The 21,364-nt window shown below is 39.4% G+C and overlaps 2 protein-coding genes across 2 annotated transcripts; both read right to left on the bottom strand.

The window, feature by feature from the left end:
- Positions 1–6,469: 6,469 nt before the first annotated feature.
- Positions 6,470–8,246, bottom strand: LOC115983312 (probable glutathione S-transferase). The gene is made up of 2 exons (XM_031105961.1): positions 7,808–8,246; positions 6,470–7,014 (listed from the first exon to the last, which is right to left on the bottom strand). Exons 1-2 carry the CDS (start codon positions 8,120–8,122, stop codon positions 6,667–6,669), a joined length of 663 nt encoding a protein of 220 aa, XP_030961821.1. The 5' UTR covers positions 8,123–8,246; the 3' UTR covers positions 6,470–6,666.
- Positions 8,247–20,454: 12,208 nt separating this feature from the next.
- On the bottom strand, positions 20,455–21,132 carry LOC115985757. Its single transcript, XM_031108658.1, has one exon. It carries the CDS (start codon positions 21,130–21,132, stop codon positions 20,455–20,457), a length of 678 nt encoding a protein of 225 aa, XP_030964518.1.
- Positions 21,133–21,364: the final 232 nt, after the last annotated feature.

Here is a 21,364-nt window from a genome sequence, read left to right on the forward strand (position 1 = left end):
CACATTTCCATCATTGAAGTATAACCCAACTCATTGCGTAGTAGATTTCCTCTCTCTCTCTCTCTCTCTCTCTCTCAATATTTCTCTATAGAAGGTGACTACCTCAAATTAAATCAATTTTCCTATAATTCTTATCAATTCCCCTATAATTCTTATCCGTCCCCATTCAGGAACCACCAGGTTCCTAACATGCACGACCTCTACCCATCTATTATATAGTCCCAATGCCTTCACGGTTTGAAACCATTTGCATACCCAAAGGCTAAGCTAGGAGGGCCAGGGGGCCATAATGGTGCCCCATAGCTTTTGAATTTTTCCATTAATCTTCTTTGACATTCGGTAATAAATCTAAAAAAATTACACAAAAATGTATTCACAGGGCCCACCCTGAAAATTTGCTCTTTCAAAATTTAGAATGGGCTACTCAAATTTTAAGCTAATCCTAATCCAGTAAAAATTTAACCCAAAATTTTAATTTGGCAAAAGGAAAAAAACTCAAAAAATTAAATTTGGTAAAAATAAAAAATAAACAAACAAACAAAATCCACCATCTGGCCCAATAATCAGCTTATGTTCCTACAAAACCCCTCATTCACGTTTAATAAATTCCAAATTTGCAACATATATAAACTCAAAAAAGTAGGTTACTATGTATTGTCCCAATTGCGCTGCTTGCCATGGCCAGTTAACCACGCCGCTAGTGTTCTTACTAGGAGTCTGTAACGCCATTCCTCAGCAGCACCACTGGTACACCTCTTTCTTTCTTGCCACTCTCTCGTTTGTTTTCTCAACACTGCTGTTATATTTGTTAATAACTGCTCAACACTGCTGTGAAGTGTGAAGTAGTTCACTTTGAACAATTTGTAAACTTCTAGACTTAGTGTCTGTTTAGGAACAACTTATTTAGATAAAATCAAAATTTTTTTTTTCCTGAAAGTACTGTAGATAAAGCTAAAAGGTTGTTGAAATAGTGCAGTAGAACCTATGAATAATACTAAAAAATGCAATGAGACCCATGAATAGCAGAAAAAATAAATTGAATAGTAGAAAAAAAAAGTTAAATAGTAAAAAAAATCTGTCTTTTTAAGCTAATGTCAAACGCACACTTAGTAATAAAGTGTTGTACAACCATACAACATTTCATATATAATGCTTTTCTCTTCCTTTATTTTTTTTATAATAAGATATATTACTTTTGTTCTGTTAATTTAATGTTCTTTACACAGTACACTACAAATAAGAATAATAATATAATATTTTCTCTAAAAAAAAGAATAATAATATAATATATAATACTGTGATTTATATTAGAATATTTATTTATATCTGATAATAGTACGAGGACAAATAATTGTTTAATAATAGTAGGGACAACACGTTTGCTTATTTTAATTTCTGGTTTTTTTTTTAAATTAACGTTTTTTTAATTAAGAAATAAATAATAAAATAAATATTAAATAATGGCCAAAATAACGTCGTACAAATATGGATGTTGAGTAAACGGATGATTGAATTGAGAAAATATGAAAATTAGAGGATTGAAATGATAAAATGTAAATTTAGAGGACTGAAATAAAAAATTGTGAAATTTAGAAGGTAGATTTTACATTTTAGCCTAAAAATAATAATGGATAGAGTTTAAAAACATCACCAAAATAAACATGCATTAAAGAATAAAATATTAGACGTACTGGTGTACACTCTAGAACCATAAAAAGACGAGTTAAAAAGTAAAAATTGTACTAGAAAAACTCTTCACAGTTACACTGTGTTTATTTTAGCAATAATGTTTTTTAGAAAATGAATCATTTTTCAAGAAGCATTTTTTATAAAAATATCTCATTTTATAATATTTAGTAGTAACTTTAAATGAGTTGAAAAATAATCTTTTAACTTCCCTTATTTAATTTGCAGTGAGATAGAGTTGTTTTCCAAAACAATTCAGTGAAAAACAATCTCTAAAAATAAGCCATACTTTTTATATTGACCAAAAATAGTTTTCCTCCTTCTCATCTTTTTTTATGCTATCAAACACTAAAATATACGAAAAACTATTTTTACAAAAAGTTTTCATCAAAACAAAAAAGAAGAAGAAGCAGCAACACTAGCATATCATGAAGAAGACGATTTGCAATTAACAAAGAAACAACAGTAGTGGTTGACCAAGAAGACACAATAAAGGCCGACCAAGAAGAAACAACCATGGTCAACGAACAAGACACTGTAGTGACAGACGAGAGAGAATACAATGAGGTGAGATGTGTACCAGTCCGGTTCACATTTACCGACTGAAAATATCCGAAACAGTCGGAAAAGGCCAGTACATGCCGAAACAGGCCAGAATAAAATCTGGTATGATAGGGAGGGTTAACTGTGCCATTTTGGTGACTGGTAAGCTATTTTTTAACATATATATTTATGGATTGTATTCTATTTAAATAAAAGTTATGTTTATTTTTAGATTTTTTAAAATATATTTGTATTTTATCAAGTATGGGGGCCAAAATGATAAGGTTCCTTAAAAATTTTCAAATTATTTAGTATAATTCCTAAAATAAAAAATTCTTTAATTTTTTTCAAAATTTTTGGAGGGGTCAAGGCTCCCTTCGGTCCTCATGTGGCTCTACCATTGTTCGAACCCAAGTACATATAATTTAGTATAATGAAAAAAATGTAGGCACAAATTTACTTACTTAAAGTTAGTTTATGAAATAAAAGCTACATTTGGATTGCCCTGAAAATCAGCGCGTTTGCGTCATCCCCCCCTCCCCCCCTTTTTTTTTCACGCGTTTTTCAGACTTGCGGTTACTGTTCATGTACTGTTCAATGAATAGTAACCGCAAATTTTGACTTTTCAAACTTTTTTAGCCAATAAGAGCACATCATGTACTGTTCACGGACCCACAAATTTCACTTTTCAGCAAATTTTTCATTAAAAATGGGTCCCACGGTACTATTCACACATTTAAAAATTATTTTGCTACAGTATTTTTCAGTTTCAGTTTTCAGTTTTCAGCTGTATCCAAACAGACCCAAAGTATTTTATTTCTTATCACAATTTGGACCAAATTAACTTGAGTCTTTTGCATTTTGAGCCAATGTAAGCTGAACTAACGTAGGCGTAACCCATTGACACAATTTAGGCATAACTAACTTGGCCCCTCTTAGGAAACTTTTTGGGCTCCGCCACTGCGCGCTCCTCTCCTTCCAATTGAGGAACAACAAGGATCCCCACCTTTGAATATTGGTAACTCCATGGATCATTGTTGAAGGGAAAATTTCTGATGTTCCCAAATAAAATATGAGGTAGCCAATCCGAAACTCAACGTTGAGCCCTTGAAATAAAGCCCAAAGGCTATCAGTGTGGTGTAAGTCCGCCCAAGCAAGAGATAGAGGCTGCACCCTAACAAGAAGACAACAATAAAGCATAATAAACACGTTAGTGTTGTTAGTTTGTTATATTATTAGTCTTTTTACTGCGTCATGGTTCAAATCAGTCTTCTAGCGGTACTGTATTATCTCCAACGATAGGGGTGAAATTATACTTAGAGTCCAGCAGTCAATGATTAAATAAATTTAGGAAAATGTTCAGTCCTGGGGGTCCTTGTGTGTCTCGGTTAGGGGAACTTATAGTACTTTCAGCCATCATTACATCAATGTGAGGGAAAAATTCAATTGTTACAAATACATTTTATCCTTCATCATCATAATAATAATAAACAAGGATTAAAGGATCCATTGTTACAAATAAAAGAGGAAAAATAGGATGGAATGAAGGGAGAGAGAGATCCTCAGTTCATTGCAGCAAGTATTAAGCTAAGATTTTGGTAAGTGTGTGTTCATAAGGCATGAATGAGGTGAATGTGAGCTATTTTGAGTGAGTGAGATGGGATTAACACTAAGATCAAGGATTTTTTGTGGGTGGTCTGTTTAAGACTAGTTGAGAGACATTTATGGGTTGTGTTTGTGTGAAAAGGGGGAGAGAACATCTGAGATTAGATGAGTGTGGGCTAAGGATGATGAGTGGTGAGCTTGAGGGAGGCTAAACCACGAGCAAGATAGCAAACAAACCCAAAATTTTAGAGAGGGTCGCTGTCCTTTGATTAGTTATGGGACGTTTATGGAGTCTTTTCATCCTTTTGACTTCAGTTGATATGACAGCCCTTGGGTACTGTTCACATCAGGTAGAGGGTGGCAGAAAATTGATGGGATACCTAGCCCTTAGTCCATTCTCAAAGGCTGGGTTCCCTTGTATGAGTCTCTAGTTGCCTTTTGGTTAGTTGCTTGTGTTTTTTGCTTGGGCTTGCTCACATGGGCTGGGTTGTGTGCACATATTGCCATGGGCTTTCATTCCTCATGGATTTTATTAGTAAATATTTTTGAGTTTTTCATAAATACTTGCAATGAGCTTTTGAGCAATTGGTTGTAATGTTTGAAACAATAGGATAAGTTTCAAAATACTTTTGTAAATACTATTTACTTTGATGAATTCCATGTTGCAATAATGTTCATAGTTTCTAATAATCGCATTATAACTTAATTGATGAGCTTGTGGGTTTGAATGTTTACCATGAGTGTCGAAGGCGTATATTATGGATGTCGCGATGCAAATGATGTCTATGTATTTCATGGGTTTATAACAATAAATATATGTCATGGGTCTAACAATTATAACTTTCCATGGGCTTTTACAAGATGATTGCCATGATTTTGAGAATAGATAATTCATAAATTCCATGAGCTTGTAATATTGTAGTAATGTGTTTAAGAATAATTATGATATAATATTTTGCCGAGTATTTAATAACCTTGGGCTCTTGATAGAATAGTGCCAAGTAGTTAGCTTGGACTTTTAATAGTGTCAACGTAAGTTGGGTTTTTGATATTGCCAATGAGAATTGAGTTTTGATATACCAATGAGAAATGGGCTTTAAATAGTGCCAACGTAAGTTGGGCTTTTGATGTTGTCAATGAGAATTGAATTTTGATATTGCCAATGAAAATTGGGCTTTAAATAATGCCAACATAAGTTGGGCTTTTGATATTGCCAATGAGAATTGAGTTTTAATGTTGCCAATGAAAATTGGGCTTTAATGTTGCCAATGAAAATTGGACTTTGGATAAATAAATTGCCATGTATTTAAATCATGGGCTTTGATCATGGATTTGAATTCCATTGATAAAATTGTTTTGCCATGGACTTAAATCAAGGGCTTCTTAAAAATTGCCAAGCATAAGTATTCTTGGGATTTAAATAGAATATGATAATAAAATTGGATAAAATATGAGTTTTTGGGCTTTTTGTGATAATTTATATCATAACCCAATTTAAATAATGAAATATGAAACATTTGTGATTAACATAATAATAGAGCAAAAAATATTTGGGAAAACCCCAATAACTTATTAGTGGTGTTTGAAAATAAATAGGTGGTACCCATGCTATGAATTTTTAAATGTTATGTTTTTTTTTTTTTTTTTTTTTTTAAAGTAATAATGAAAGTGTTGTGTAGTCAAATCAAAGATGACTAGAAGACAATGAAATAGAGTTTTTGGGATAAATTCCGCTTAGCCTTTCATTCATTCATCCCAGTACATAAATAGCAAAGGATAAGCTAATACCCATCTGAACCAATCCTAAAAGAAGAAACTATTCTTCTTTAAATACAATTAAAATTAACATACTGCATGCTCAATTGGTGTTGCTGTCTCTTGTTGCTATTTATCATCCAATTGGAAACTAAATTTATTTTCAAATTTCAAATTTATCTTCATCCGTGACTAAAAATAAAAATAAAAAAAACAAAAAAAAAAGCCCTCAAATAAACATATTGTGGTATTTGATTTATAGGGGGGAATCTTTGTAAAATTAATTGGCTCTTTTGGATGGTCATAATGAATTTTTAGTTTAAATGACTTGAATAGACAATGAAATAGCAAGTTTTTAATAATAAAATTTAAACTAAAGTACACTTTAACCATCTAAAGTTTAAAATTGTTTTCATTTTTTTTCCAATTATGTTTATTAATAAATAAATTTGAAAAAAAATTAAATGTAATAAGTCATTCATCATGCGTTGAGTTTGCCCTTGGCTTGGGTTTCAGAGAGTTAATTTTTGAAGGAGATAACGTCACTCTTACGTGTAACATCACTAATTTTGGGACTTTCTCTTCTCGTTTGGCCCATATCTTCTTGGACATTCATTCCTCCCTTGCTGGTCTTTCTTCATTTTCTGTCTCTTTTATTCATAAAGAGGGTAATTGTGTAGCTCACTCCTCGGCTAGGTTTGCTAGGCATATCTCTAATGATGTTATCTGGATTAACGACTCTCCTCCTCCACTCTGGAATCTTCATACTTTGATTTAGCGCATATTGCTTCTTAAATAAATTATAAGTTTATTTTCAAAAAAAAAAAAAGTACATAATAATTATTGTCAAAATGTCCAACAGTCAACATACACAACGAAATATTTGCATACTACGGGTATAGAGTGATATAAAATTTAGCACACATACACAACAAAGTGTCTTTCTTATTCACAATACATACAATACATGCCCTTTAGATTTAAAGCTTAGAAAACACGCCGTGTCTTAAAAGCTCAAAGGACAGTGATGAAACAAACTTAACTTAGACACTTCCAGATTCGAGCCTAACCATTACTCTACTCCAAGCCTTGCATTTTCCTCAGTTGTCCAACAAACTCATAAACCTTCTTCTCATCTTGAAGAGTCTTGGCAACTATCTCCTTATGCAGGCACCTCTTAGCCCATGCAATAATCTTGGGGCACTCTGCCTCTAAGTTGAATTCTCCAAAGGTCTCAATTGCATAGAACCAGCTGTAGAAGGGGATAAGAGAAAGGTCCACAAACCCAAATGTTTCTCCCCCAAAGTAAGGCTTGTCACCAAGTTCCCCTTCCAATATCTTAAAGGTTTCAAAGTAATCCTTCTTTGCTGCCTCCCGCTCTTCTCCTTTTGTTGAGGTCCACACCCTCTTCGAAACTTCATAAACCTGCATTTTTCACACACATTGTATTACAACTTTTTCACAAATTATATAACATGATGAAAAATGATGGTAATGAATCTCAAAGAAGGTTCTATTTCGAAGCCAAGAGTAGATGTAAAAGACTGAATATTAGTTGTCTGTTAAATTTCTTAATTCTTTCTGAGAATCTAGGAAGAAAGACTCAAATGAGAAACATGGGCTGAGACGATTGATTGAAGCAAATTAATTCAAATATATATAATCCTTGATAAATCAAAGGTTGGCTTTGATACCATTTGTTGCGGTAATGACTTATATGGCCTAGATCTATCTATTGAATTCCAATACAAAACTCAACACACAAGCGCGCAACACATCAACAGTATTCAATATATCGAGTTCAGACATGACAGAGGTACAGCTATTACACTAATAAAGTTTGGTCAAATATGTACCAAGAATCATGTCTAATTGAATTTATCAAAGATAATTGCCTTGACAAGACTTACAAAATTTTAAATTCTAATAGGATCTAAACATTACAAACATAATAGTTTTTTCGATTAGCAATGTTACAAACAAACACACTCAAAATTATTTTCAAATTTTTTGTATCAAATTACTCTCTCTTTTTAGATAAATCTAGCGAATCTGACCTAGTAATCCTAATCTATATATTTATATTTTTCACCTGATACTTACCCAAAACACATGCCAGAAAAAACAAAAAACAAACAAAATCATAAAACCAAACCAAACAAAACAAAACAATACAAAAGGAAGGAGAATCAAGAGAAATTACACAAAAAGTATGTACCTTCTTATCAACAAAATCAGCCCAGAACTTGGCATGAGCTCTCTGGTAAGGATCAGAGGGCAGCAACGGAGACTTGTCCTTCCAGACCTCATCTATGTACTGAACAATGATGAGGGACTCACACACAGGTTTCCCGTTGTGGATGAGAACTGGGACCTTCTTATGAACGGGGTTCGTCTGCAAAAGCTGAGGGCCCTTGTTAAACACGTCCTGCTCCTTGTACTCATACTTGATACCCTTCTCGGCCAACGCAATCCTGACCCTCATTCCAAACATGCTGGCCCAGAAATCCAGCAGAACCACCTCGTCTGCCATTTTTACAGAACTCAAGATATATTGAAGCAAAGAGAAAAAGGAAAGTGAGATTCAATGCAAAGACACTCACAAGAAAATAATAATTTATAGTCAATTTGCCATGGAATTGGTCAGGCTTTTCTTAATAATTAATTAATAAATAAATAAGTGTCATTGGTACGCCTCGTCATAACGCTGATGGGACATACTTATGAGTCAGGTAAACCAATGCTTTCAGCCCATTGTATTTTTTTTTCTTTTTTTTACAAAATAGAATTATACTTTAATCTAATTTAATTTAATATAGTATATGTACGTAAAGTTCTTTCTTGAAGATTTAAATCTTGATTTTTACTTCTTATACTCCACAAATACTTATAATTATAGAATTACCGTCACACCAAAAGTTTGTGATGATACTTCCAGCCAATTGTTAATAAGTTATATAAGAGGAAAGTTTTAACACCATTTATATAAAAAAATATAAAAAATTATCAATAATATTTATTATTTTATTATTCTCTCAATAAAATATCTTTAAAAATAACTTCTAAACTAATGTCCAAAGCTCATTGGTTAACATTTCTCTGCATTTATTTATTACGTATTTTTTAAACAGATAAACCTGGATTTGATACCAAGATGTGTCCTTCCATGACTATAATGGCTAATTACTCTTTTCCAATGACCATTGGTCTCTTCTCAAAAAAAAAAAAAAAAAAATGATCATTGGTACTTTTTTTATATAATAAAAATGATCATTGGTCTAGGACCTAGGGGGATATATATATTAAGGGACTGAACTAACCAAAGCCCGGGATTACATTTAAATATTACTAAGTTTAGCAGGGATGTAACAAAAAATTGTCTTTAGGAGGCCAACACATGGGGAAAAACAAAATTATTCATTAAAGAATAAGAAAATATAGTAAATTCAAAAGAATCCTAACTAAATTAAGACATAAAAAATGAAGCTAGTTTTCCTTTTTATATTAATAAAATAGAATATAAACAATGGTTAAAATACAAAATAAAAGGCACAATAAATTATTTTTGAAAAATACATTTTTGCAGGTGTATTTTATTACAAAATAAATAAACATGTTCACAGTTTTGTCGTTACAAAATTTTTATAAAATATTATATCCCACCAACTCAAATTGCTATTACAATAATTTGAAATTATTGAATAATAGATAGCCTCAACCTAACATTCTCCATGCGTTGTGCAACAAACAAACTGAAGAACTGGACAGAATTGATTTTGGGAATACTCGAAACGAGTCTCGATTGTAGGAATAGAAACAAGAAACAAGTCTTGGTTGCAGGAATACTCGATGCCGTTGGACAAAATTGCTACTCATGCAAAAGACTATGTCCGAAATCTGAAGAGTCTAGAATGTAGTCATCTAGGGACATAGAGGGGAGTAAGAAAAAAAATGGAGTCCTCCACCACTGAATTCTTACAAAACCAACTTTGTTGGGGCGATGTTCAATGAGTTGAGTGAAGTAGGGATTGGTGTTGTTATCGAAAACTGTAAGGGAGAAGTCATGGTGACACTTTCAGAAAAAATTCAAAAACCGCAATCTGTTGTGGCCTTAGAGATGCTAGCTGCCAGAAGGGCAACCCTCTTTGCCCATGAATGTGGCATCCTGTTGGGAAAAATTCTATATAACTGTGAATAAATTTCAACAAGCACAGCGAAAGCACAACTACACAAGAACATAAAGATTTACATGGAAACCCTTTCTCCTTAAAGCAGTGGCAACTCCAGGAATTTTTTTCAGGGTGTTCCTTAAGAAGCATAAATTACACAATCTAATAATTTGTTATATTGTTGTTTAATTAATTATAAAATTATTAATTGTTGTTTAGCCTAACATAATTTAATTTGTTTTTCTTTTATAATATATTGGCTAATTAAATTATTAATTATTGTTTATTAGTTACTTCCTTTAATTAATTATTGGTTAATTAAATTATTGTTTATTAGTTGCACTAATACACATCCTATATGCATTTACTTCCCCTAATTTAAATATTCCACTGGCCCCATATGCCCATCCACCCCACCCCACTCAACAGACAAGTCTCATGTCTCCAATAAAAAGTTTTCAATTTTAATTAAATAAGTTGTAATAAACCGTCAATAAGGATTGAACAAAAAAATAAATGCACATACAAGAAAAAAAAAATTCAGTGTTGCACTATGTACACAACACAACACTACAATTCACTAACTTTATTATATCTCAACTCCCAATTAATTTCAAAGTTTCAAACAAACTCAATTTTTACTTAAAAAAAAAAAGAAAAAAAGACACTAACAGACAAACATAACTATTTACCATTAAAAAATCTGCCGTCCATATAAGCACAAAAAGACAAAAAAAAAAAAAGAAAAAAAAAAGAAAAAGAAAAGAAGAAGACAAAATTCAACTCATAGAGCACAACACGTGGGAGGAATGGAGGATATCAATCCACCACTAGACTCTAGGCACTTCTACCACGTGTTGTGCTCAAACTCACCAGAGACTTAAACAATGACTTAAACTCACTAGCCTCGCCCCTAGACTTATATCTTGAACTCACCAGCCCCGCCCCTAGACTTATATCAATCCACCACTAGACTCTCTCAATACACCAAATTCAACTCAATACTCTCTCACTCTTTGTCTTTATCAGACAGTTTAAGAATTATTTTTTTTTTTTTTTCGCTCGTTGCTCACTTGCTCATGAGAGAGATACCAGATCTGGTGAGTTTGGGCTAGGGGCGGCTCTGCTGCTACCATGCTGCTGCTGCCTCTCCCTTCATTACTTTACTTCAACCATCAACCGGTAAGTCTCTTGGTTAGGCTTAGGGTTTTATTTGTTTGTTTGTGTTTTTTTTTTTTTTTTTTTTTTTTAAATCTTTGATGGAATGACAGATTAGTTTTGTTTTAAAATTTTGAAAGGCCGGGCTATTTGTTTTTGATAAAATTTGGTTGATTGGGTTAAATTTTCTTTAGCTTTACTATTTTTGTGATTTATGTTGTTGTCTAAATTTTTTGGGCTTGCTAAATTTTCTTTTATAGATTTGATTCATAAATTCTTTTTATGGCCTTTTAAAGTGCCAATAATATTGTTGGGCTTTTTGTGGATTTGCTCTGTTACTAATTTTTTTTTTCAGATTTTAGTTCAAAATTTTTCTGGTTTTTTTTTTTTCCTTGAAAATAGAACAAATAATTTTTTTATTTTTATTTGAGGATGTTTTTAATTTTTTTTAAGGGTGTTCCTAATTTTTTTTAAAGGGTAAACAAATAAAAAAGCTTAACGTGGCCTCGCCATTGTCTTGAAGCGAAAAATTACGGGACAAACTCTGAATAATTTCACTATATTAAATAGAGATTACAACACTTATACATACAACTTGAACAAAATAAAAACTCTCTTTTTATTTTCACTCACTGTTCTCTTTCTCATGTATATTTCTCACAATTTTCTCTTATTCTCTATATTTTTCTCTTCTTTTTTGCTTGCTCACTCACTCACACAGTTCTGCCAGACTGCACTTAGTCCTCAGTCTCACTTGCTGGGACTTCTTTTTTCTCTAGGACTTCACTTCTTCTCTCTGCTCCAAATGGTCGAATAGCCTTTCCCTTTTATTTATTTCTCATTTTCTTCTTTCTTTCCTTCCACACTCTTCTCATCATATCACAATAAATGCAAGTCACTTACTTTGACTTTACTTCAACCAAAATCTTTTTTCTTCAGCTCCTTAGGCTGAATGGCCTTTGTATCTTTCTTTTCCTTTTTCTTCAACGTGTTGCCTAAGCCAAACAACCCAATAACTCATGCTGACTTTTGTACATGATGAAGAAAAGATAAAAAAACATTAAAGACAAGCTCATTAAATGAGCATGTCTATTACAAGTGGGCTGAACTCATGGTGCAATGCACCCAACACATCCAACAATCCTCTTTCCAGGGAGATTCTGAGTTTGTGATAAATTCTGTAAGACACGGAAAGCTGCTCCATTCCTCTCTTGGTCATCTTTTAAAAGACACATTGCCTTATGTAAGCTCTCTTTAGAGCTTTTCCTTCTCTCATGTGAGTAGACAAGGCAACTCTGTTGCCCATACCTTAGCCCAAAGACCAAGGCTTTCTTTTTCTATTATAGTCTAGATGGAGTCTGTTACTCCAAAAATAAACTCTTTTGTTTTGTCAGATTTTCCGTCTTTTGAGTAATAAAGTTTACATGTATTCCTTTTCAAAAAAAAAAAAAAAAGCTTAAGCACTGGAGCATCTCTTACAAGATTTTTGTAGGGAGTCGGTTTTGAGTACTCTTCCTATTGGACAAAACGTCTTAAGCTCAACTAACCCAATACAATGAATTTTTAGAGAGTGGGCCTAAGAACTAGGTGTTGGTCTGAACCACAATCACAATACATGGTTGGGTGTGGACGGACCAATGAGGAAATGGGTTCGAGTCTGGAATGTGGTCCCCGAGTGTCCCATCCGAGGAGCTTAATGTTCTTCTTCTTCTATTTCTAGTACTAGGTTCCCGTGGTTTTTCAAGACCATGCAAACTGCTGCCGCTTTCTCATTTTTCTCTCTTCTTCACAATCCCTCATTCTTGGGGGGTCTTTCTCATTATATACTTCTTTCTAGTCGATCCTGACCCTCCATCTGTTGATTGTGTAGGCCATTCGAGTGCTCGTCCTATCAGCCACCTTCTTAGACCCTCTGTGAGTTGTGGCAACCAAGACCATACTGTTCAGGGGTACTTTCACCATTAATGCGGCCAGGACGTTAGTTGGGCGCATTAAATTCGGAGGTGACAATTTTTCTTTAAACTGCTCCCACTTCATACCCCTGTGTGCGTCTTGCTGTACTCGTCCTTTTTTCGGAGAATGCTCTGAAAGATTGTCTTTGATGGTGTGCCGTTCTTTCCCATTAAAGTCTGGAATGTCGAGGACAGAATCGTCCTCGGCAACATCTCTAGACCATTTGAATTCTCAGCGCATGTCTTCGGACATTTCTCTCCTCTACTCGAGCCTTGATTTCAGCATAGAGCGGGCCGGGGTCACCAAGTTCTCTGGCCCCACAATAGCCCCTCAAAATCCTGCTATCCGGATTCTCGGGCGGAAATGAGGGTTTTGGTAACATCAGGCTTCTGTCGTGGCTTGTCACGTCCTGTCCTTCATTAATGCTAGGGTCTTTTCGTATGCCCGAGACGCATTTCTGTGGCCTTGGTATATGAAGCGTGTCTTCAATGAATGCTGGCGGCTTTGTGCTTCCCATATTCAAGGGTGCGATGGTGATTTCGACAGTTGAGATTTCCTCACCTTTATGGACGGGAAAACCAACACAATTATTTTTAATGGGAGGTATAAATTCTCATTTGAACGGACTTGTCTCTTTACTTTTGCACTTAAGAATTCTTGCGCATAAAAATTGAGTTTAGTCAAACTTCCAGCCAAACTCAAGTTTCTTTCCAGTATAAAGAGCCTGTCCAAGGAGCTTTTCCTCATTTCTGTAAGTTTTCTTCACTCTTCAACTCGTGCTTTCCTTCTTCTAAGTTTATCTTTCTCTTGCTCCTCTCTTTCTTTCGTCATTCCCTGGGTCTCCTTGGCGGTTTCTAGAAATGGTTAAATTAAAAAAGTTGGTTGAGACCGAAGAGGCGATGGAAAAATTCATCGCCGACTATAGGATACCCCCCAATGTGGGTCTAAGGTACTGTAAGGAAGGGGAGTGGCACTTTAGGAGAAAAACGGGTGAGGTGGTGATTCCCATTCTTGCCTTTATAGAGGGGGGCGTGAGAATCCCCATGGGGCCAGTGAATAAGAATTACCTTAGGCACTTCTGATTAGCCCCCACCTAGTGTGCTGCTAATGTGTTTAGGATTTTGGGTTGTGTGGATGCCTTAAACGAGAAAATGGGGCTAAGGTCAACCCACCACGACGTGAACTGGTGCTACAACCTCCAACTCCTGAAAGGCAAGTCCTACTATTTGAAGACGATGGACGATAGGGTTTGGCTTATTTAGTACCTCCCCGAGTCTAGCAAAGGGTTAAACAAGGATTTCCTCATCGTGTCTGGGGAGTGGCACGATGGCCTTCCTTGCCCCACGGTGGAGGGGGAGCCAGGTGGGGAATCTAGAGTGGGAGAGGGACAACCCTCTTCTTTTTGTGGTCACGTTTTGCACAGTTTGGTTACTGATATGAACATGCCTTCTTTTTGCAGATCCGCATGCCTTTCAGTGACACTTTCATCTAGTCAACAAGGAAGATTTAGAAACTATTCTCAGGGCGGCGGTTTTCGTAAATGAGGCGGACAACCAAGTCAGGGCCGCTCACAATATCTTGGTGTACGATCCTATCCAGAGGTCATTCGTCGACCTGAAGTATGTGATCAGGGCAAACGATCTCAGGCTTCAGAGAATCACCGTAGTTGAGCACGGGTTTCTGATTCCCGTAGGGTCTCCTGTCCCGGAGGGCATCCCGTTGGCCGGCTCTTCATCATCCCACCAAGCAACGGAAGCCGAGAGTGATTCAGGTTTTCCTGAAGAAGGATTTAGTGCGTTTGACCAGGCTAGGTCATCCGCGGATCCCGTTGGTGACTTAGGTGATCTTGACCTTTCCGAGGCGGATTTCTTGTTAGCGGGTATAGCCTCTCAGGCGGAGATGGGTCTTAAAAGGAGACCCCCGACAAGCCTATTCGACCTAATTGAGGGCCAGTCGAGGAAGGAGGCACCCGGAAAGTCGTAGCCCAAGCTTCCACCTCCTCCACCACAGCCTCAACTTGTTCAAACCAAGTCTTCCCCTGCTCATTCGCAAACACCGTCTCCCCGGCCCAAACACCTTGCTTCCCCCCAATCGACTTTACCTCATCGGCCTGAGCCCACTGACTCAAAGAGGAAGAGGAGTTCTAAAGGAAAGGAGCCGATGGATGAGGGGGAGTCTCACACGCCTCAAAAGGAGGGCGAAGCCCCACGAGCTCAAAAGCAGCTAAAGATTGGGTCTCAAGGCCAAGGCAAGGAGACCGATGCTCATTCTGCGCCTGAGGCTTGGCTTCCGGCCCTAATGCTCCACGGGGAACCGTTGATGGAAGATGCCTCTCTAAGGGACTTTCGAGGCGGCAAAGGCGCTTATGTGGCCGACGCTTTGGAGAGGTCTCTACTCCTCCCCGCCGACGTGAAGGAGTTGAAGAAGATGAGGAGGCAGGAGGTCTTCCTCAGCATGAAGAGGTACCTGGCCATGGTAAGACTTCTAATACTTGGGACTCTGTCAAAGTTTTTGTTCCATAATTTCCCTTTCATGGTGTGTTTGCTCCAATTGGCAGGCCGTCCAAGCCACTTATAGGCTGGAGGATGACTCTAAGGAGCAGAGTAAGTCCTTGGAGACTGAGCGCAATAAGTGCCTGGATGCTGCTCATACCCTTAAGAACTCTGAGGCTGACCTCACTAAGGCCAGGAAGGACTTAAAGGAGATGCAGAGGGTCAGCATGGAAGCAAGCCTGTCTGGTGCCCAAAAGTAGGCCAAGGTCTAGACGAAGTGCCTACTTCAAGCCGAAGAATAGTTAAGAATTGTAAAGGAGCAGATTGATGATTTAAAGAAGAAGTCGTCCGAGGCAGAGATGGCTAGGGGCATTACCGAATGGGCCAGGGATGAAGCTCTAAGGGCTAAAACAGAGGCTGAATTTGCCAAGACGGAAGCCAAGACCTCCAAAGACAAAGTTGAGGAGAAGGCCTGTGCCGCGGGGGTGGCTGATACCCAGGTCGTCCTTAAAGCTCAAATCCCTGGGGTATTACTGCTTCTAGGTCTGGAATGAAACTCTTAAACAAGCTGGGGTGGAGGCTTCGTCCGATCTGTGAAAGTCGAAAAAGGTGTACTATCCTCCGGCCATTCGTGAGACCAACTCTGAGACGGTGAGTGCTCCGGAGGAGACTGAGGTTGCTTAGCCTGAAGCTGCCTTGAACGTGTCCCCTACTAACGAGCCAGCCAAGGGGGGCAAGCTTCCTAAGGTGACAAAAACAGAGGGGGAGTTCTAACCCTGAGGCGTCACAGGAGGCGGCCGGTTCCATAGTTAGCGCTCAGGGCCCTCACGCCAAGGAGCCACCTCTCCTGATTCAGCCCCTTCAGTCTTTGTCTCCAGTTAATGTCACTTAGGGCCTCGAGGCCAATCTTGCCCAGCTACCCAAGGAAGGGGATGTCTCACAAGGTCTTCATGCCAATCATGCTCAATTTCCCAAGGAAGGGGCCAAAATAAAGTTGAAGAAGTAAAGACTCCAGCCACCTTTTGTGTTGGTTTTCTTTTTAGTTTGGGTTTTTTTTTTTTTTAGTTAATTTGTTTCAGTTTTAGGAGTCTAGGAATTCGTTTGTAATTGAATTTTCGACTATATATATGAAATCCCTTTTTTCTTTTCCCTTTTGAATCATGTGTTTATTGCCTTTACTGATATTACTATTACTGCAAATCCCATGGCTTGTGAATTAATTATCCTAATGGGTGTGAATGGTCGTGTACGTAATATGTTTGAAGTTAAATCCCTCAATACTGTCTTACCGGTATCAAGGGGGCGCTTAGTTTGCGTCCACCCATATTTTCAAGGCGTTAAGTGTATAATCTGAGGTGCCAAGCGTACATTTAGTTCGTATCCACATCTTTTACAAAACTTGAAGTAGCTAGTTTCCCCATAGGCTTGAGTTTGAGGACCATGCAAGGCCTTGGTTCTGTCCAGCACTTAGGCTCTTGGAGTGTCTAGTTTCCCCATAGGTTTGAGTCCGAGGACCATGCAAGACTTTGGTTCTGTCTAGCACTTTGACTTTTGCCAGGATGCAAGACGGGTAATCAAGACGGACTCAAAATTTGAACTAGACAAACACTTTTATTAATAGTAATACCTTCTCAAGTTATTTACATTCCATGGATGAGGTACAGCTTTTTCATCTAAGTCTTCTAAATAGTATGCTCCTATCCCCGCGACTGAAGTAATCCGGTATGACCCTTCCTAGTTGGGTCCAAGCTTTCCCCATGATGGGTTTTTGGCAGCACCCACAACTTTTCTCAACACTAAGTCCCTCGGTGCTAGTGGTCTAAGTTTCATGTTGGCATCATATCCCTATTTGAGCTTCTGATGGTAATAGGCCAATTGGACCATTGCCTTTTCTCTTCGTTCATCGATTAGATCTAGGTTCTTTCTCAGTAGATCGTCATTACTATTTGAGGTGAATGAACTCGTCCTCAGAGTTGGGAAATTTGCCTCTATGGGGATAACAGCCTCGACCCCATAAGTCATGGCAAAAGACATTTCCCCTGTCAACCGTTGTGGTGTAGTTTGATAGGTCCATAGGATGTGCAGCAGCTCTTCCACCCATCTTCCTTTAGCGTCATCCAGTCTTCTCTTAAGTCCGTTGACTATGACCTTGTTGACAGCCTCGACTTGTCCGTTTCCCTAAGGATAGGTTGGGGTTGAGTACCTGTTAGTGATCCCCAACTCGCAGCAGTACTTTTTGAAGGCCTTGCTATAAAATTGTAGTCCATTGTCTGAGATGAGGGTGCGTGGGACCCCAAATCGTGTGACAATGTTTCTTCAGATGAATTTCTTAGCATCCACATCTTTGATGTTGGCCAGAGGCTCGGCTTCGACCCACTTGGTGAAGTAATCTGTGCCGACCAGTAGGTACCTCTTATTTCCTGCTGCCTTTGGGAAGGGTCCTACGATATCCAGGCCCCATTGGGCGAAGGGCCACAGACTGGACAGAGGGTTGAGGATCCCGCCAGGTTGATGAATATTCGGGGCGAATCTTTGGCACTGATCGCACTTTTTAACACACTCCAGGGATTCCTTCTGCATCCTTGGCCACCAGTATCCCTGGGTAATGGCTCGGTGTCACAAAGATCTTCCTCCTGTGTGACTCCCGTAGATCCCTTCGTGCAGTTCTTCAAGCAACGGTTCTAATGCCTCTGGGTGGACGCACAGTAAGTATGGTCTGGAATATGAGCGTTTGCATAATTTGTGGTCCTCGGACAACTAGAACCGAGGAGCTTTTCTTCGGATTTTCTCCGCCTCCGACTTCTCCTTAAGCAGGATGTCATCTTTGAGGAACTTCACAATAGGATCTATCCAGCTAGGGCCCACCTTGACCTCATGAACATGGACCACGCCTTTAGCCACTTCACTTGCTCTGTCTAGGTGTTCGACGAGAATAATTCGAGGCAAATCCCTTGCTAAGGAGGTGGCAAGCGTGGCCAGCGAATCTGCATGAGTGTTTCCACTTCAGGGGACATGCGACAAGTTGAAAAAGTCGAAACCCGGCTGTAAGCATTTGACCCGGCTTAAGTACTCTTGTATCCTTGCATCTCTTGCCTCTAATTCTCCCTTTACTTGGCCTACTACCAGTCTCGAGTCCGAAAACATCTCCACTGCCTTTCCTTCCATTTTCTACACCATGGCAATTCCTTGTAGCAAAGCTTCATACTCGGCTTCGTTGTTCGTAGCTGAGAACCCAAGTCTTAGAGACTTCTCTACAATAGCTTCCTTGAGAGATATTAGGACTAGCCCCACCCTAGATCCTCTCTGATTTGCTGCGCCATCAACGTACACCTTCCAGCATAGGGGTCCTAATGTAGAGAATCGATTTTCCCCCCACGTTTTGCTCCTCTACCATTGTTTCTACTGGAGCTCAGCGAATTCGGCTACTAAGTCTGCTAGGACCTGGCCCTTTATAGAGGTCCGAGGCATGTATTTGATGTCAAAAGCTCCCAGAATTGTGCTCCATATGGCAATCTTTCCAGTGTAGTCACCAGTTCGCAGTACGGACTTCAAGGGTAGTTGGGTTAGGACGACCACTGTGTGGGCTTGGAAATAGTGGGGAAGCTTTCGTGTGGTGTGGACCACAGCCAGTATTGCTTTCTCCAGGGGTAGGTATTTGACCTCGGCTTCATGCAGCGTCTTACTCACGTAATAGATCGGCTTTTGGATGCCATTGTCGTCCCGTATTAGCACCAAGCTCACAGCATGGGGAGCTACAACAATGTATGCATACAGAACTTCATCATCCTGGGGACTGGACATAATAGGTGGCCGAGATAGGTAATTTTGAGTTGCTGGAAAGCCACTACGCAGTCCTCGGACCACTCAAACCCCTTCCACTTGTCAATCAGGAGATAGAATGGCCTACATCTATATGCCGATCTTGAAATGAATCAATTGAGGGCTGCGATCATCCCTGTAAGCTTTTGGACCTCCTTTGCATTTTGTGGTGGTTTCAGGTCGTTTATGGCCTTGATCTGGTCAGGGTTAACCTCGATTCCCTTATGGGTAACCATATAGCCCAAGAACTTGCCTGACCCCACGCCCAATGAGCACTTGGAAGCATTCAGGCGCAACTTATGTTTCCTCAAGGCACCAAAGGTGCTGCTGTGGTCCCTTAAATGTTCGGACATCACTTTACTCTTCACCACCATGTCATCAACGTAAATTTCGATGTTCTTGCCCAGTTGTGGTTTGAACATTTTTGTCATCATCCTTTGATAAGTTGATCCCGCATTCTTCAGGCTAAATGGCATTACCTTGTAATGGTAATTTCCGATTGGTGTTACGAAGGCCGTTTTCTCTTGATCCCTCAATGCTAGTGGTATTTGGTGGTACCCTTGAAAGGCGTCTAAGAAGCTCATCCGAGGATGGGCTGCTGTTGCGTCCACTAGCTGGTCTATCCGAGGCATTGGGAGCGGGTCCTTGGGGCACACCTTATTTAGGTCTGTGAAGTCCACACAGACCCGCCATTTTCCACTTTTCTTCTTGACCACCACCGTATTGGCTAGCCATTCGGGGTAAAACACTTCTTTGATAGCCCCGACACGTTTAAGCTTCGCCACTTCGTCTCTAATCGCATTGGCATGCTCTTTTGACGGGCGACGGGGCGGTTGCTTCTTGGGAACGATGGCAGGGTTGACATTGAGGTGGTGGCAGATGAAGGCTGGGACGATCCCGGGGGCGTCGCAGGCATCCCATGCAAATACGTTAATATTTCTTTTCAGGAACTCAATCAATTTTTCTCTCTCCTGAAGGGGTAGCCAAGCCCCTACTCGGAAGAACTTCTCCAGGTCGTCGTCAATGACCACCTCTTCCAGGTCCTCGCATTTCGCCTCCCCGGCGGTTGTGTTAGGGGGCAAAATCAGGGTCTTTAGTTGTTATAAATTCTCTTCAGCGGAGGCCGAGGAGCCCGCGTTAAGCCGATGTGAGACGGCCGCTACCATGCATTGCCTCGCTGTGGGTTGGCAACCACGAATTTCCAAGACTTGGTCCCCTAACGGGAATTTCACCTTTTGGTGCAACGAGGAAGCGACAGCCCCTAGGATATGGAGTCAGGGCCTACCGACAATGGCTGTATAGGGAGAGTAGGTGTCCACCACGATGAAGTTCACCTCCACTATTTCCGTGCCGGTTTGGATGGGCAGCCTAATCATGCCCTTTGGAATGACAAGCTTCCCGTCGAAGCTCATCAGAGGGGAGTTGTAAGGCATCAAGTCCTCCGGCTTTAACCCTAGCCCCTTGTATAGGTCGGGGTACATAACCTCAGCCGCGCTGCCGCCATCCACCATTACTCTTTTTACGTCGTAGTCCCCGATTCGGAGAGCGATCAGCAGTGCATCGTCGTGGGGCTGGATGGTCCCGATCTTATCTTCCTCTGAAAAGCTTATAGCGGGACGAAAACTCATCCTGGCCCTCTTCGGCCCTGGTTGGAATTCCTCGGCAAGCAGTTGAGTCACCGATAACACTCGTGCAGGGCACGTGCCTGCTCTTCCTAGCGCGGCCACGGTTACGCTGATCGTTCCTACGGGTGGCCTTAGGACAGCATCCCTCCTGGCCTCTTGATGGCCTTGGTGACCACTGGAATGATGCAGAAGGTGCTTTAGCCTCCCCTCTTGGATTAGCTGGTCTAGGTGGTTCCAGAGGTTCTTGCAGTTCTCTATAGTGTGGCCATGGTCCTGGTGGTATTGACAATAAAAGTTCTGATCACGCTTCGAGGGCTCTCCCGCCATCTTATTCGGCCACCTAAAGTATGGCTCGTTCTTGATTTTCTCTAAGACTCTATGCACTGGCTCTCAGAACACGGCATTGACAGATCGTGCATTGGTTGTTCCGGGTTGCCCTACAAAGTCCCTCTTCGGGTGGTTGCTACCATACTGGTCCGACCTGAAATCCCTCCTCTCCTGAGGGATAACCTTCTCTTTTCCTCTCCCCTGTAACTGGTCTTCCTCCACTCACTTGTAC

Source organism: Quercus lobata, chromosome 4 (genome assembly GCF_001633185.2).
Source record: "Quercus lobata isolate SW786 chromosome 4, ValleyOak3.0 Primary Assembly, whole genome shotgun sequence".
Taxonomy (NCBI): Eukaryota; Viridiplantae; Streptophyta; class Magnoliopsida; order Fagales; family Fagaceae; genus Quercus; species Quercus lobata.

Bases quoted from the DNA above. Each gene is read 5' to 3' on its own strand.
- LOC115983312 (XM_031105961.1), bottom strand. From the start codon at position 8,122: ATGGCAGACGAGGTGGTTCTGCTGGATTTCTGGGCCAGCATGTTTGGA. The intron at 7,015-7,807 runs GTACATACTTTT...TGAAAAATGCAG, and splicing joins CTGATTTTGTTGATAAGAAG to GTTTATGAAGTTTCGAAGAG.
- LOC115985757 (XM_031108658.1), bottom strand. From the start codon at position 21,132: ATGGCGGGAGAGCCCTCGAAGCGTGATCAGAACTTTTATTGTCAATAC.